Source organism: Postia placenta (genome assembly GCF_002117355.1).
Source record: "Postia placenta MAD-698-R-SB12 unplaced genomic scaffold POSPLAscaffold_5, whole genome shotgun sequence".
Classification (NCBI taxonomy): Eukaryota; Fungi; Basidiomycota; class Agaricomycetes; order Polyporales; family Adustoporiaceae; genus Rhodonia; species Rhodonia placenta.
Window position 1 is genome coordinate 833,348 of NW_020169836.1, and position 14,619 is coordinate 847,966.

General features: G+C 55.4%; 5 protein-coding genes across 5 annotated transcripts; 2 read left to right on the plus strand and 3 right to left on the minus strand.

Moving 5' to 3' along the window:
• Window positions 1-2,653: 2,653 nt before the first annotated feature.
• On the minus strand, window positions 2,654-3,848 carry POSPLADRAFT_1045693 (hypothetical protein; the record flags this gene model as incomplete). The annotated part of the gene is made up of 3 exons (XM_024478832.1): window positions 2,654-2,689; window positions 3,138-3,638; window positions 3,690-3,848. 3 exons carry the CDS (start codon window positions 3,846-3,848, stop codon window positions 2,654-2,656), a joined length of 696 nt encoding a protein of 231 aa, XP_024340140.1.
• A 2,782-nt stretch (window positions 3,849-6,630) lies between these two features.
• Window positions 6,631-8,273, plus strand: POSPLADRAFT_1045694 (hypothetical protein; the record flags this gene model as incomplete). Its single annotated transcript, XM_024478833.1, has 3 exons — window positions 6,631-7,022; window positions 7,079-7,870; window positions 7,928-8,273. The coding sequence occupies 3 exons, from the start codon at window positions 6,631-6,633 to the stop codon at window positions 8,271-8,273; spliced, it is 1,530 nt and encodes a 509-aa protein (XP_024340141.1).
• Window positions 8,274-8,597: 324 nt separating this feature from the next.
• On the minus strand, window positions 8,598-8,955 carry POSPLADRAFT_1088628 (hypothetical protein; the record flags this gene model as incomplete). Its single annotated transcript, XM_024483065.1, has 2 exons — window positions 8,598-8,652; window positions 8,768-8,955. Coding segments are annotated over 2 exons (243 nt in total), but the record flags the coding sequence as incomplete, so codon positions are not given.
• A 1,516-nt stretch (window positions 8,956-10,471) lies between these two features.
• Window positions 10,472-12,382, plus strand: POSPLADRAFT_1069800 (glycoside hydrolase family 16 protein). Its single transcript, XM_024482370.1, has 8 exons — window positions 10,472-10,707; window positions 10,761-10,888; window positions 10,937-11,072; window positions 11,126-11,354; window positions 11,414-11,429; window positions 11,478-11,644; window positions 11,730-11,790; window positions 11,849-12,382. The coding sequence occupies exons 1-8, from the start codon at window positions 10,560-10,562 to the stop codon at window positions 12,089-12,091; spliced, it is 1,128 nt and encodes a 375-aa protein (XP_024340143.1). The 5' UTR covers window positions 10,472-10,559; the 3' UTR covers window positions 12,092-12,382.
• A 148-nt stretch (window positions 12,383-12,530) lies between these two features.
• On the minus strand, window positions 12,531-14,114 carry POSPLADRAFT_1033007 (hypothetical protein; the record flags this gene model as incomplete). Its single annotated transcript, XM_024476904.1, has 8 exons — window positions 12,531-12,853; window positions 12,922-13,017; window positions 13,086-13,194; window positions 13,252-13,371; window positions 13,478-13,509; window positions 13,633-13,856; window positions 13,912-13,980; window positions 14,020-14,114. The coding sequence occupies 8 exons, from the start codon at window positions 14,112-14,114 to the stop codon at window positions 12,531-12,533; spliced, it is 1,068 nt and encodes a 355-aa protein (XP_024340144.1).
• Window positions 14,115-14,619: the final 505 nt, after the last annotated feature.

Genomic DNA, 14,619 nt, shown 5'->3' on the forward strand with positions numbered 1-14,619 from the left:
TGTCCGATTTGGGCACGGCTGCTGCTCGCAACGGTAGAGGACAGTCTCAGGGCCGTCTGGGATGTAGACGTCGATGAGGTCCTGGGAGTCGAATGCGTGGATCTGGCCTTGGCAGGCAGCCACGTTGGATGGGGGGAGGACGGGGAGGTGCGCGTACTAAAAATGGCCGTACTACACTAGCTTACGCTACGGCGCCCGAGAAGACCCTGAGGTTCGCAGTTCACGTGGGGCCCAGTACTGCTTTTGACTATTATGCAGCAGGAACCTAGTCCACGCGTCCGTGAGGACAAACACCGCCCACTGAAGTGCAGGTGTTGAAGAGTTCGTTCCTCGAGGGGTGGCGATGTATGGTAAAGCTATTTACGTATCGTATGTACCGTGAAGTATCGTAGGGGTGCGCACCACCCGACCTGTAGGAAGTGAGTGTTTGGGTTCCAATGAACGCCGGCCGCTATGGAGTTTCAACCTAATGTCGCGACTTGAGGTCAAGCGACAGGGGAATACCTGAAAGCGGGGGGTGTTCGACTAGATCTCACCGAAGCGATGGTGAGCTAAGCTCAAACCTAAGGCTAGGGACAAGAAAGTATATTAGTTAGTAGGGTAAGAAAGAATACAAATGAGGGCTTACTGACCTAGGGACAAGAGGTCGAAAATGAGGTCCCTAGGGCAGCAGAGGCCGGCTTATATACATGGGGAGATTAGGGCAGGCTGTGCGCGTTGGTCCGTGCGCAGCTGGTCCGTGCGCAGCATGCTGACGCGGCCCCGGGGGCCGGTGAGTCAGAGCGGCTGTGTCAGCGGAGCCCGAGCTGTGCCGTGCACTGCCGTCCTATCTAATCTAATCGTACAGTAGATAACGATGCGTCCATATCAGGCAGGTAGTACAGAGGTCGTGGGTTCGAGCCCGCGAAAAGGAAAAAATTAAAAAACGGCTAGGCGCCGTGCCAACTCGTGACATCAGACTTCCGGAAGTAGACGCAATATTCGCAGGGGATGCGCGTGAACCCGATAGATACCATATATACATCCATAGTTTTGTTCCAGACACGCCCGCCTTGCTTCATTCCATATAGGCCTTTGTGGAGCTCCCATACGCAGTCCAGTTTGCCTGGTTCCTCAAAACCCGGGGGTTGTTCCATGTAGCAGATCTCGTCGTCAGGCAAAGAACCATATAAAAAGGCGGTCTTGACGTCAATCTGATGAATTTCCCAGTTCCGAGCAGCAGCGAGATGAAGGAGGGCGCGGAAGGATTCCATGCGGACAGTAGGAGAGGAGGTACGGTTGTAGTCTTGCCCATAGATAGCTTCGAAACCGCGACAGACCCAGCGAGCTTTGAAGCGGACAGGCACGTTGTCTTTGTCTCATTTGAGGCGGAACACGGGCTTCCCTTTCATGATGCGACGACCAGCAGGGACAGAGGAGCGGGGAACCAGTTTGTATACGCCAAGGTCTCGAATAGACTGAAATTTGTCAAGGAGCGCCTGTCGCCATTGATCAGCATGGGCAGAGGCCATAGCTTCAGCTAGCGTGGCAGGGTCGCCAGGGTATTCGACGTCGACAGCAGGTCCAACAGGAGAGGCAGACAATGCGTCAAGTAGAGTGGCCCAAGCTGCAGAGTCAGAGGACAGATGCGTAGGGATGGAAGCGTCAGACGAAGGCACGGCAGGCGCAGTAGGCAGTGAAGGGGCGTCGGGATCAGGCTCTTCAGCAATGACGGGCAAACCAGCACGACGAGCAGCGCGAGCAGCCTGAACACGAGCACCACTAGCGGCAGACTCAGCGACAGCGCGAGAGACGGCAGAAGGATGCGGCAGGGCCGAGGCAGCAGCCAGACGCTCTGAGATGATTGAGGTATGAGAGGAACGGCGAAGAGGCAGAGGATCAGCCACAATGGAAGCAGGAGAGCTGTCAACAGGTGCAAGAGGCACAAGCAAAGACTCAGGGGAAGAAGAAGAGACAGCAGGGGCAGCCGGCACTGCAGGAGGAAGAGCGTCTTCGAAAGATTCGATGAATAAAACGTGATAAGACTCAAACACTTTGCCAGAAGCACGATGATAACAGCGATATGACTTGGAAGTGAGGCTGTAACCTATGAGGACGCACTCAGTAGAACGCTCATATATCTTGGGGTTATGGCGATTTTGGATAAGAACGAACGCACGACACCCAATCTCACGCAGATGGGATAGGTCAGGGCGATGCCGAAACCAAAGCTCATATGGGGTGACCCCGGGAGACAAGGAACGAGATGTTGTGCGTACTGTTAGGTAGTTAGCCGTAAGTAGGAACTCGTCCCAATGAGCGGCGGGAAGCCCACACGCAATGCGCATAGCACGTGCGCGATTCATCAGCGTGCGGTGTAGGCGTTCAATACGGCCATTCTGAGCCGACGTGTAGGGCGAGGTGCGCCGTAGTTCAATGCCCCTCTGAGCAAGGAATGCGAGGAACTCCTTGGATAGTAGTTCGCCATTGTCAATTTGAACGGCGCCGATTGGTTCGCCTGTCTCATTGGTGCGCGCAATGGCCCAGGCGCAGAACGAGGAAAGCGCCACCGATTTGGATGGCAAGGGGATCGACCAAGAGTACGAGGAGAAGTCATCGATTATATGAAGTGCATACAGATTGCCAGAAGCCGAGCGTACATCAGCGGGACCCATTAAGTCCGCGTAAACCAGTCCCAACCGTCGCGAAGCTCGTTCACCCCCCCGCATTTGAGGAACGGACGTCCGGGTCTGTTTGCCAAGGATGCACGAGTCACACTTCGGTGGTGCGACAGAAAGGGCAGCGGGCTTACCTGGCAGAAGGTCCGCCTGAGCCATGTCCGAGATAGTTCGGTAATTGGTATGGCCAAGACGGCGGTGCCAGGAGACGAGATCGGGGCGGCGACAAGTGAAGAAGGCATGATCGATGGTAGGAGGTGAACCAGTCAGGGCGTAAAGGCGACGGGCGGAAAGTGAACCGGAGGCGAGGAGAGCACCGGAGCGGTCAAGAAGGCACACAGAGTTGTGGTCGAACACAACGCGAGGGCGGGACAGCGAACCACAGAGAGCGGAGATGGACACAAGCCGGACGGTAGCCTGGGGAACGAAGAGGACGCTGTCAAGAATAAGCGAATGCCCCTTGCCAAGATGCAATTTGACCCGTCCAACACCACGTGCGTAGATGACGGAGCCGTTGACCCCGCGAATGCCACGAGGAGCGATGGGCACAAGATCAGAGAAGTCCTCCTTGCACGGGGAAAGGTGGGCGGAGGCGCCAGAGTCGAAGAAGAAGGGAGCGGCGCCAAGAGCAGCGGCAGGATTGGAAGAGGCCGAGAACGCGGCGGGATCCGCAGCCCAGTCGATGGACGCGGTATCTTCGTCGACGAGAGAGCCAGTGAGCGCACTGTATTCGAACGCGTCCGCCGGAGAGAGCGGCGCAGAAGCCCAAAGGTCGTCAGGAGCAGGAGTATCAACAGCAAGGCCAGCAAACTCAGTAGTAGGCGTGGCAGTAGAGGCAGCAGTAATGGAGGTATCGACATAATGGATCTCACCGGCATCGGACACCATGAATGCGTGACCAGCAGCATCACGAAGAACCTTCGAGCCTGCGGGCGCCTTGCCACGGTCTTTGTCACGACGAGCACGCTTGGCCGCAAGGACCTCAGCTCATTTGCCTTCCATAGCGCCGCCCGGCTGGAAGCAGTCGGCGACATCGTGGCCAGTCAGGCTGCAGTTCGAACAGGTCTTGCGAGGTTTCCCGCTATGGCCATGAGTTTTAGCGACGAGCGCCGTGGCCGAGGAGGTAGCGCCAAGATTAGAGCCGATGATGGAGCCGGTAGTGACCTGCCATTCAAGCTCCAAGCGGGTCATGATGTCGGTAGATGTGTAAGGAGACGAGGGAGTCGCCTGACAGAGGGACGTGCTGACTTGCGACTGCAGATACTCGAGGTCGCCAGACATGCAGTGGAGCAGAGCGAGGCAGAGCATGGAGTCCTCTGTTGGCGTGCCGATTTTGAAGATACGCTCATTGATGCTGGCGACACGGGCGGCGACATCAGGGAAGGGCTCGTTGCGGGTGAAACGAAGGCTGAAGAGCTCCTTGAGGAGCAGAAGCTGGGCATATGCCCCCTCATGCTCATAGCGAGTAACGAGCGCAGCCCAGGTTTCCGCAGCGGGGGTCTCGAGAGCCTCATGCATCTCGAAGAACTTGCGCTCGGAGGTACCCAATTTGTATGTGATGAACGCGCGCGCCATGCGGTCGTTCATATCCCAGTTGCGAGCGGAGACAGGGTCGACGGAGGCAACGGGACGCGGGACACAACCACGCAGGTATTGATCCAGGCCGCAGGTCGCCAGGGATCGCATGATCCAGGAATGCCATTCGACCCAATTTCCGGCAGAGCGCTCAAGAATCACGCCACCGGTGTAGAGCGCGGAGGGGATGAGGAGCGCGGCAATGGGGATCGGTGGAAGGGACGATGGTGCAGTAGGCGTGGGCATAATCGGAGGTGCAGGGGCGTCCAACTAAAGGGGGGCTTGAAGGCCAGATGCAGGTGTAGTGGGAGCGGAGCGTCCAGACTTTCCTCCAGATGGACGACGAGGAGACCGAGGAGGTGCCATGGAGAGCGAAGGTGATACGAGTTGAGCGCAGCAGGCGCAAAGTGACCACAGTGTACGAGATCGGAATCGGAGGGTCCTAGGTGAGTGCGCTTGGTTAGAGCGCGGGGCTCATAACCTTTAGGAACCTGAACCGAATACACGTAAGTCTAAGACTCAGCCGTGGTGGTAGAACGACTGTTTATACCTGAACCGAATACACGTAAGTCTAAGACTACATATTGAATCAGTACAGGTACGGGAGAATGGGATGGAGTGAACATACCTCAGCCGTGGTGGTAGAACGACTGAGGAAAGAAGTGGGGGAGCGGGGGGAGCGAGGTATAAGTAGGAAGGGTAGGTATCACGTGTATGTAGACAGACAACGAGCTAAGGTATCGGATGGACGTAGGGAGCGTGGATCGCGACCGCGGACGTCAAACGTCCCGATCTGGGAAGTCAGAATCCGACACAGAGCAGTCCAAAAGACGCACAGTAGCGTGATCAAAGGTGACACGCGGATGTGAGGCAGAGCCGCAGAGCGCGGATATCGAGAGAAGGCACACTGTGGCCTGAGGGACAAAGAGCACGTTGTCAAGCAGGAGCGAGCGACCTTTGCCAAGATGAAGCCAGACTTTGCCCACGCCATAAGCGTAGATGACAGAGCCATTAACGCCACGGATCCTGCGAGGTGCAATGGATGAGAGCTCCGAGAAGTCAGTTTTGCAGGGAGTAAGATGAGTTGAGGCACCGGAGTTGAAGAAGAAGGGAGCCGAGTCGACAGTCAAGGTACGCGTGGGAGCCGGGGACAGGGTGCAAGATAACGCTGAGGGATCAAGAGGAGAGGATGAGGTACAAGTTAAGTTAGTATAGGAAAGTAAGTATGTACAGAGGTTTACTGATCTAGGGACAAGAGGTCAAAACTGAGGTCCCTAGGGCAGTGGAGGCAGGCTTATATACAGGGGAAGATAAGGGCAGGCTGTGCACATTGGTCCATGCACAGCTGGTCCATGTGCAGTATGCTGACGCAGCCCCAGAGGCCGGTGAGTCATCATGGCTGTGTCAGCGGAGCCCGGGCTGTGCCATGCACTGCCATCCTATCTGATTTAATCTATCTACATGGCAATATGATGTGCCGGCAAGGCTTGTCCATTCGAGCATAGAGCATATAGTATAGAGGTTGCGGGTTTGAGCCTGTGAAAAGGAAAAAATAAAAAAATGGCTAGACACTGTGCCAACTTGTGACAGTATGGGTCAAGAGCAACATGTTTGCTATTTGTGATGTCCCTAAACAAGCCCCTCCTGCTGACCATCGACGCTACCATCCAAACAAATACATTTGCAAAGCTAAGTTGTGACCCATGTGAATGGCAGGTGAAGGTTGCACCCGAGATCCTAAAGGTAGAGAAGGATGTCATATGTGTTGCAAAAACATTGAGAAGCTGCGCTCAAACTTTGACATTCATATTGCTCTAACACGCGGAGGCTGTACATTCCAATGCACCTCAGACACATTGGGTTCAGGCTCATGTGATTGTGTTTATTAAGATTTGTGGGGCATTTTGTGGAGCGCCCGCCTGCCCAATCGGGGTGACTGTCCTCCGAGTGCCGCTGTTTACAAATGTTTTGTGCCAGCCATCGTAGGGAGTTGGAGGGGATTGAGATTGCGGAGTTTGAAAACATGTGACTTCCACATGATATGCACGTGATATGTGGCGTCAGATCTATTCTAAGATGCATTACTTAGGAGGGGCTTCATCCGACAGCGGTCCTCATAGCTAAATCCTAACTCCCGAAGACGGCGGAAAGGAGCCTGCAGTGCACCCCGAATGCACTGCCCATGTTCAATGGTGCCCGTGACCCGTGACTTAACATTAGGTCGAGTCGATACAGTATGCTAAGATCTTGCATTATCCAATTATTTCTACCGGCAACGAAGCGCCCAATCACCATATTCCGTCCAACCAACACGACTATTGAGTCAACCATCAATCCTTTACCTCTCGTCACTGCAACGACGATTCATGTCGGCAGCTCACTCCTTGTTCCCACTATTATGAGTTCGCCACGACTATCCACGCGGCCGCTTTCATTATCTGGTCCAAGGCCGTTACAGCTGGTTGATGGCAACGTCCCAGCCAGTGCCTCACCTTCGACGTCTTCATGTCCATCCCCGACAATATCTGGGCTTTCTACGCCACCCCCGACTGCTCGCAGCATCAAGGCATCCCGCCGCCAGTCGTCCATCTCGTACTTCCCGAGCGATAACGCGCCGACATGGGACCTGCGGTCACCAACGATCGTCGCAGCGCCCTCGCTCAAGCGTAGTTTGTCTCTCGGTCCCAAGGCCAATGGCACCCCAGGAGGAAAGGGCGACAGGCGCAGCCTGGGGTCGGTGGACGTGCAGTCGCCCAAGGCGGACAGAGGACCATTGACACTGACCGAGAAGTACGTCCGCCCCGTCTTCGTTATGTTTGAAGCAATCCGAGCGTCCGTCCCCGCAGGCACGCGGATCTGCTGCAGTTCATCGCCCAGAAGGAGTCCAAGTGTCTCGAGCTGCGCTCCCAGCTCGCGATGCACGAGGCGGAGCTCGCCGAGCTCAAGCGCAAGTGGGAGCGCATCGTCAGCCGAGGCATGGACCGCATGTCTATGCCGTCCCCACTGACTTCGCCGAACGGCGGCGCACTCGAAGGAATCAAGGAGGGCGTGCGTTTACTTGCTTCCGGCCTCGGCGACCTCTCCTCGCCGACTTCGGTTTCTGCGTCCCCTGCATCCCCCGTGCCCGTGCAGGTACTGCCGGGGCTCGCGTCCGTGTCGCGCTCAACGATGGGGCGCGTCCGCGGTCACACCAATACGCAGAGTACGTCGTCCGTGTCCACTACAGGCACGTCGACCTCGTCGCACACGACCAGCACGCGGTTGTCGCAGTCGTCTGCGTCCTCCCTCGCGTTCGACGAGCCCCTGCTAGAGGTGGACGAGAAGCGCGAAGGGTCGCCGCATGGCAGCGTGGAGGTCTCACCTTCGAGCGCGTTGCGCGCAGCTAAGCTGCATCGGCGCAAGTCGCGCGAGCAGCCATCTCCGCTGTGCTCGCCGTTGGCGGACACGTCTGCTACACTGGGTGCAGACTCGCCAAGAACGCGGGCTATGAAGCGATCAAGTCTCAATCTGTCGTCGGGCCTGCCGCCTCCTGCGATACCTGGCATCGGAGTGTTAGCTGGGCAGCCCATGTCCTCATGGATGGAGACCATGGGCAGCAGTGTTGGACGCAAGTGGGAGGAGCTTCAGAAGGGAGAAACGTATGTCCACCTCTTTGCCCTAACATGAACAGGACACGTTCTTAACTTCATGGACAGCTTCACGAAGAGTCAAAAACGCGCATCGGTTATCCTCTCGGACGTATCGCAGACGTTCTTTTCTGCCCTCACCTCGCCAGGGCCCTCGTCAGGCACGTTTGTATCCGTCTCCTCCAATCCATTCGCCGCTACGCTCTCCCCCCTCTCCACATCGCCCTCTGCTTCCACGCCGCCTCCTATGATGGCATCCTCCGCCAGTACACATTCACTCTTAGACGATGATAGTGAGGCGCAAGGTCTTGGCAGCGTTATGGTCCCCGACTCCAAGGGCTCCTCAAGCTCGACGAGTAGTCGCACACCATCCGTAAACACGAAAGACCAGAGCGACGATGAATGGAACTGGTAGAGCCAGTTCGCGTCTCCCCTTTGCATATCTGTCTGTTCTTGACATCCACGAGTCTATATGATATCCTCTCATTGTTAGTCTGGTACCTCATAGTGATAGTTCATACCCAGCATATTCTTCCTGCGGATTCGCATTCGGCATTCATATTTTTGCATCTTGCTTGTCAGTCATTTAGAAACACAGCTTGTTGGCATAATACCAGTGCGGGGCACTATTACAATAGATTGGGCAATGCAGCACACACGGCATGATTAGCACAGTTCCGGGGCGGAGGTTTGCGGCGGTCTATTGAGCGCAAATAGTCGCTACACAGCCGTGCTAGTGCTAGTGCTTCGCGTCCTTCTCCGCCTCCTCCACAAATTTCTTAATGCTGTCCATCCTGGTTAGTTGTCGACAGTCCGTTCCATAAAGCTAGAAAAGTTTCATGCACGCACAATTGCTCTTCCTCGCTGGAATACGGACGTGTAAGCCGTCAGAATGTGATGAAATACGACTCTGCTTCGACGCACCTCGAGCCCGCGTTGAACTTCACGCTCTCCTTCGCCTGCTCGAGCACCGACTTGCCTGCACTCGGTGCGGGGGTCTCTTTCTTCCCGCCCGAGGCGAGCATCCCGATGCTGACCGCGCTGAAGATCGTACCGAGGGCGAGGTACTCGTTTTTGATGGCACGGCCGAGGATCACGCTGCGAGCGTCTTCGTCAGCATACAAGGTGCGCCAGGAGGACGAAGACGGCGGCGTACTAAGACATGGCGGCAGAACGAAAGCTGGGTGTGTGAGCGTGCTGGCCGACGCGGTGAGGATGCGAAAGCGTGCCATTCGGGCAACTCCGGGTGGCGCGCGCTCAAGCGCGCCTGATCAAGTCGGCCTGTTACTGCGAACTCATGGATCTCAGCCAATGCAGTTTATTCTGAATCTCTTTGTACTATGCGGGCTGGAATCTGCTGTCTGTGATGTCTTGGTCTTGAATAGGTATCCAGCAACAACGGACTGTTGAGACTGAGTAAGAACAGCTGGACGGCGATCTCACCCCGCTACCCAACTTCTGTCAACTGGGCATACTGCACTCGGTGCCTTGGAATCTTGGCGCTCGAGATACTTTGACTCGATGAGCGCGATGCGCATACAGCCCAGTCGTCAGCGTGTGCTACTCTGAATGGACATGCTCAGGTGCGTTCTCGTGTAATTCTCGATGGATAACGCCGTGGAGGAACACCAAGTCCTGAGAACATGCCGTCGATCTCTGAGTTCATGCATGACGCCTTACTGCAGGCCTGAGCCATGAGTCTTCCCTTCGGTGTTCCAGCCCTCAACACTGTCAGTCACCTTCATTCGCGCGCAATCGTCATAGCGACAGACGTAGCGATCAACGACTTTCCCTTGCGTTTGTTGAACTATGTCATGACCCGGGTCACGACCATGCTGTCTCTAGTGCCGACGCCCTATGGGAACGGCACCCATCCACGACAGCATGTGGGACGAAGCGGACCGACCTTCGGGTACGATCCAAACAAGGCGTCATGTCGCCGCTCAGCTAGTAGGTCGTGTTTTCGAATCAAGGCGTAGCATCAGGTGCCATCGATGCCGACGTCGTCTTGGCTTCAACGGGGCCATAAGCTACAGCTGACTCGACTCCAGTTGCTTGCGGTATGTTGACGTTCACCTCTTCGGCTGTGTGGCCTGCCTTATGAAACAGCAGCAGGCTGATTGACTGCGATCGGATGCAGCAGCCAATGCAGGCACCAGAGTCCCATATCTGTGGCAGCTTGCACTGCCCCAAAGTGCACTAGATTCGGTGCCGATCCGCGCTCCGAGACTGACGGCGAGAGCAAGCCGCGCGGTAACACACGACGCGCTACGACGCGTCTCTGCTCTCCCCCCTGAGAGCAAGACGAACACGCAAGACCAGCATCGCGCGACTGCCATAACGGCCATGCTGCTTCTCAGTCACGCGCCAGAGAGGCCACTTGGGTTCGCGCGCTACCGGGGCCACGTGATCGCGCATGAGGACTCCGGCCTGCTGGAGGGGACGGGACCTCATGGCAGGCAAGATCTCGAGTTCGATGCCTAGGACATCTAGCTTTAAGCGCCCTTTCCCCCTTGGCATCCGCGTTCCCGGTCATTGTCGTCCGTCATGGGTCGCCGAGAACTGATATAGGGAGCGCTATAGGGGCAGAGGCTGACCTGACGCTGTGGACATGCTCTTCTGACCCGACACCATTCATCCTCTCCGACGCACCATCCCCCTTCTGCACCCGAGCTGACCGCCCCTGGGTCGTCGTCTGGCCATGCACTTATTTTGGTACCTCTCTGTTTTCGCCCTCCTCTTTCGGACTGGAGTCCTCGCCACCGCCTTTGACCTTCTGCACAACTACTCTGGCTTGACATTCTTCTCAGGCTGGGAATTCTACGGAAAGTGGGACAACCTCACTCTGGGTTCGTGAGACATGTTGTCCCAGCACGATCCACAGGGTTGACCCCTATGACAGGGAACGTTACCTACCAAACCGCGCTTTTGGCTACCGAATACCAGCTGGTATCTGTCAATGAAGCTGGGAACGCCATCATAAGAGTGGACAACCGCACAACTGTCAGCGTCGGAGAAAGGCGGAACTCAGTACGTCCTTGTTTCTGGTGTATGCCCGTCAAAGTAAGACGTCCACAGGTGCGACTGACGTCCTCCGAATTTTACGACTTTGGCAGCCTCTGGATCATCGACCTCCTGCATATCCCGTACGGATGCTCCGTGTGGCCCGCCTTCTGGAGTACCGCCCCCAACTGGCCTGATGGCGGCGAAATTGGTTAGCGAGTGGGCGGCGTCTGGGCGAGTCATATTCCTGACATATTGTGACAGATATCATCGAGGCCATCAACCTTGCGACGAGCAACCAGATGGCTTTGCACACGACGGCAGGATGCACACACTACCCGCAGGTCAATCAGACCGGCTACAACATCGACACAGACTGTGGCACAGGGTCGGGCTGCACTGTCGGGATACCTGCTAACAACAGCTATGGCCCCGGCTTTGCCTCCGTGGGCGGAGGCGTCTACGCCACCTGGTTTGATGAGTCAGGCATCTTGTAAGCATAATTCCCCGCCTTGATGTCGAGGAACTTCATTGACAGTGTCCATGACGCAGCATGTGGTTCTGGAGTGTACGTTGCGTCCTTGGGACCCAGTACAGTAATCTTACGCGCATATAGCGACCGGATGTTCCAGATTCCATCGCAAATGCCGGTGCAAACTCGTCCATGGACGTCTCAACCTTCGGCACTCCGACAGCGAGCTTTCCCACCAACACGTCGTGCAACATCACGCAGTTCTACAAGCCTCAGCAGCTGATATTTGACATCACGTTGTGCGGCGACTGGTAAGCGTCAATGCTGTGCGCTTGTCCGAGACATCGGTCCACTGACCTAACCCAATTTCACATTGGTGCCTCGTTTCCTCTGCAGGGCTGGTGTTCCGGGCATCTATGACTCGCAGTGCTACAACGCGGGGCCTAATCACGATTGCGTGCGTCTAATTTTATACCTTTGTCCCGTTTGCTCAGTCCAACTGAGGCCCTGCACAGTACCTCGATTGTGTCGTAGGGGACGGCAGCAACTACGACGACGCATATTTCGAGGTGCGCTATGTACGCACGTACAGTGACCGCCCCGTCACGCCTTCGACGACCGGCGACCCAACGACACAGACAAGCCAGGCTAGTCCCCAGCCGCACAACGCCGCACACAGTACACGCGCCGAGTGGCGGTGGTGGCTAGGCCTTCCCATCGCCGCAATCTGCGCTGACATGCTGCTTCGTTTGCTATGAGGGTTTTGAAGGCGATGCTTCGTCGCGGACTGGCTTCGGTATCTGGGACAATGTGGACTTATGACGTAATTGAAGCGTACTTCTTATGCTCTGTTTATGGCTTACGACGGATTCATCCCCCTACACGTTCTCTGCCTCGTTGGTCTACGATTTATTTACGGTGTGCGTGTTCTATAGATAGCCTACCCGGAGTCGAGGTATTAATGGACTAGCTGTACTCTCGTGTACGTTTCTACTATTAGCATGTATGTCCGAGATAGTCTTCGATTCGCAGTTGGGCGGTGTTGTTTCTTGCAGCTATGCACGGGAATATCTAGCTATGTATACCAGCCAATCTCTGTGCACTGCGAGGTATCATCGAGCGCGAGTGTGGCCATGTGCACTAACATCTCGTAGGTCATTTCGGTCAAGACCGAAGGAAAACGCACGGATTCTACGATCATGCGCGAAGTACCGGGTCTCCAGCAATTCCTCCTTCGATCTCAACCCCAATATCCCTTAACAGCCTCTCAGTAGTGTCCCACAGCTCCTCCGCCAGTTCCAGGCTCCTAGCGTCGGCGTTCGGTGGGCGGCCCAATTTGCCAGGCGGCTGCAGATAAGCACCCCCATATAGTTGCGGTTGGTCACGGACCACAGGCGCAGTAGCGGCGAAGATAGATGTGAGAGCTCCGCGCGAGGGAGCCGCCCACAGCGCACGAATGACCATGGTAAAAATGTGCGAAATGATTGGTGGCTGCGACCTGACGTCGTTCAACACGCCGTCTGAGGACCGAGGGGACGGGCCCGGGTTGACGTGAGCGGACGTGCAGGTGATGCAATGGAGCACAGACCTGTGCATACTAGGCCTGGGTTGAGGGCCAGCGCTAGGATGGGTACGTTTCGAGTGTCCAGCCTCTTTTGCAGCGCCATGGTGAAGAGGATGTTCGCTAGTTTGCTACGGCCTCAAATGAGCTGAACGTTAGCACGATAGAGAGCAGGGAAGATAGAAACAGACAGTATCTGGCCAAGTCGGGAGCAAATTCCCCGTTGTGTTCGTCATTGAAGTCGTCCAGGTTCCGAAAGCGAATGCCTCGTTTGAGAAACATTATACCGTCAGAGGACACCTGCGACGACATTATGTGTCAAATTGATAATGGTCCCACAAACGGCACATTGCCCACGTTCACAACTCGGACGTCGCTTTGTGAGTGCTTAGCTGTCTCTTCAAGGAGAGGGAGCAGACTCATTGTGAAGACAAATGGGCTTATATGGCTATATAGTGCATCTAGTTTGCCAGTATCCTGGATGCAGTCAAGAAGTTCCGTACTTGACCATCATGATGTCTTGAATGCCTGGGTCGCATTTAGCTTAATGCAAAATTAGCTCGAACATGGGTGAAAGACTGACCTTCGTGAGTCTTCGAGTACGGACTGCGCGGCCTGCGTCATAATGAGTGTGGAGTAGGTGAGCTCGTTGGAAGCTCTTACATCGCCGCATTGTTAACTTCTCGCCAAGGGTGTGAGCTCAATTTGAAGATGTGCTGTGCCCGTTCCCCTACGCACTGAGTACGTCCAGTCTCCTCTCTTTTGAAATGAATTCCAAGGCAGCTTTTCTTGCCTCCCGGGGATCACTCAGGTCAAGCTTGAGGAAGCATACCTCTTCGACTCCTGGCTCCGGTTCTAAATGGTCGATTGCCGTCCGAGCTTTCTCCTCATTCCGCGCTGCCATGTAAACCCTGCCGCCCCGTCGGACGAGATGTTGAACAGTCGCATATCCAATCCCACTACTGTTTAAGCAAGGCATCGTCAAATGGATAAGTAAGTATGCGAAGATTTACGCACCTTCCCCCAGTGACGATAAAGACTCTGCCCCTAAGATCCGGTATCTCTGAGGCGACGGAGCCAGTCATACTAGTCATAATATCGTCACTCCTGAGGGTACATACACACGATCCATGTCCAGCGCCCAGCCTCGTCGCGGTGGGACAATTCCCAGCAGAGGAACCGTGAGTGACTTCTCTGGCAAGCAGAATATACGCGGTCATGTGATCGCGTCACCTGTCGCGTTCTCTAGTCAATGAGACGGTGCTCTACGCGTTTCCTGCGTCCATGCCCATTGGATGAGGTCGGGAGTACTCCAGCTTACTCCTACGTCCATTTCCTGATATACCACCCTTGATGGTTCTGAGTAGCTGCGCTTCTGTCAGTGGTAGGCACGCTTGTCAAAGTAAGGCGCAGTAGCGATAAGCCATAAACCTGCTTCTGACTGTCTGTTAGCAGAACAAAGTTGTGGAGAACGTCTCATCGAAGCTAGTGTCTGTCGACTGGGCTAGAGACAAGCGCTAGCGACTGTTTGAGCGAAGCACCGAAGTAAGTGTGCTCATTCATCGGCATGTTGTGTCTACGCACATGGACTTCGAGTCGGCAACAAAAGATACAAGAAATCTTCCATAGCACCCAGAGGAATGCACGGCAATTTATGTTGATGGGGTACTAGGGTGTACTTGCAGAGACCTCGGTGATCGTATAGAGGTTTAAGATCACGATATG

Coding starts and splice junctions, on each gene's coding strand:
- POSPLADRAFT_1069800 (XM_024482370.1), top strand. CDS start 10,560: ATGCACTTATTTTGGTACCTCTCTGTTTTCGCCCTCCTCTTTCGGACT. Junction 10,889..10,936: donor TCGGAGAAAGGCGGAACTCA/GTACGTCCTTGT, acceptor AGACGTCCACAG/GTGCGACTGACGTCCTCCGA. Junction 11,073..11,125: donor GCCTGATGGCGGCGAAATTG/GTTAGCGAGTGG, acceptor ATATTGTGACAG/ATATCATCGAGGCCATCAAC.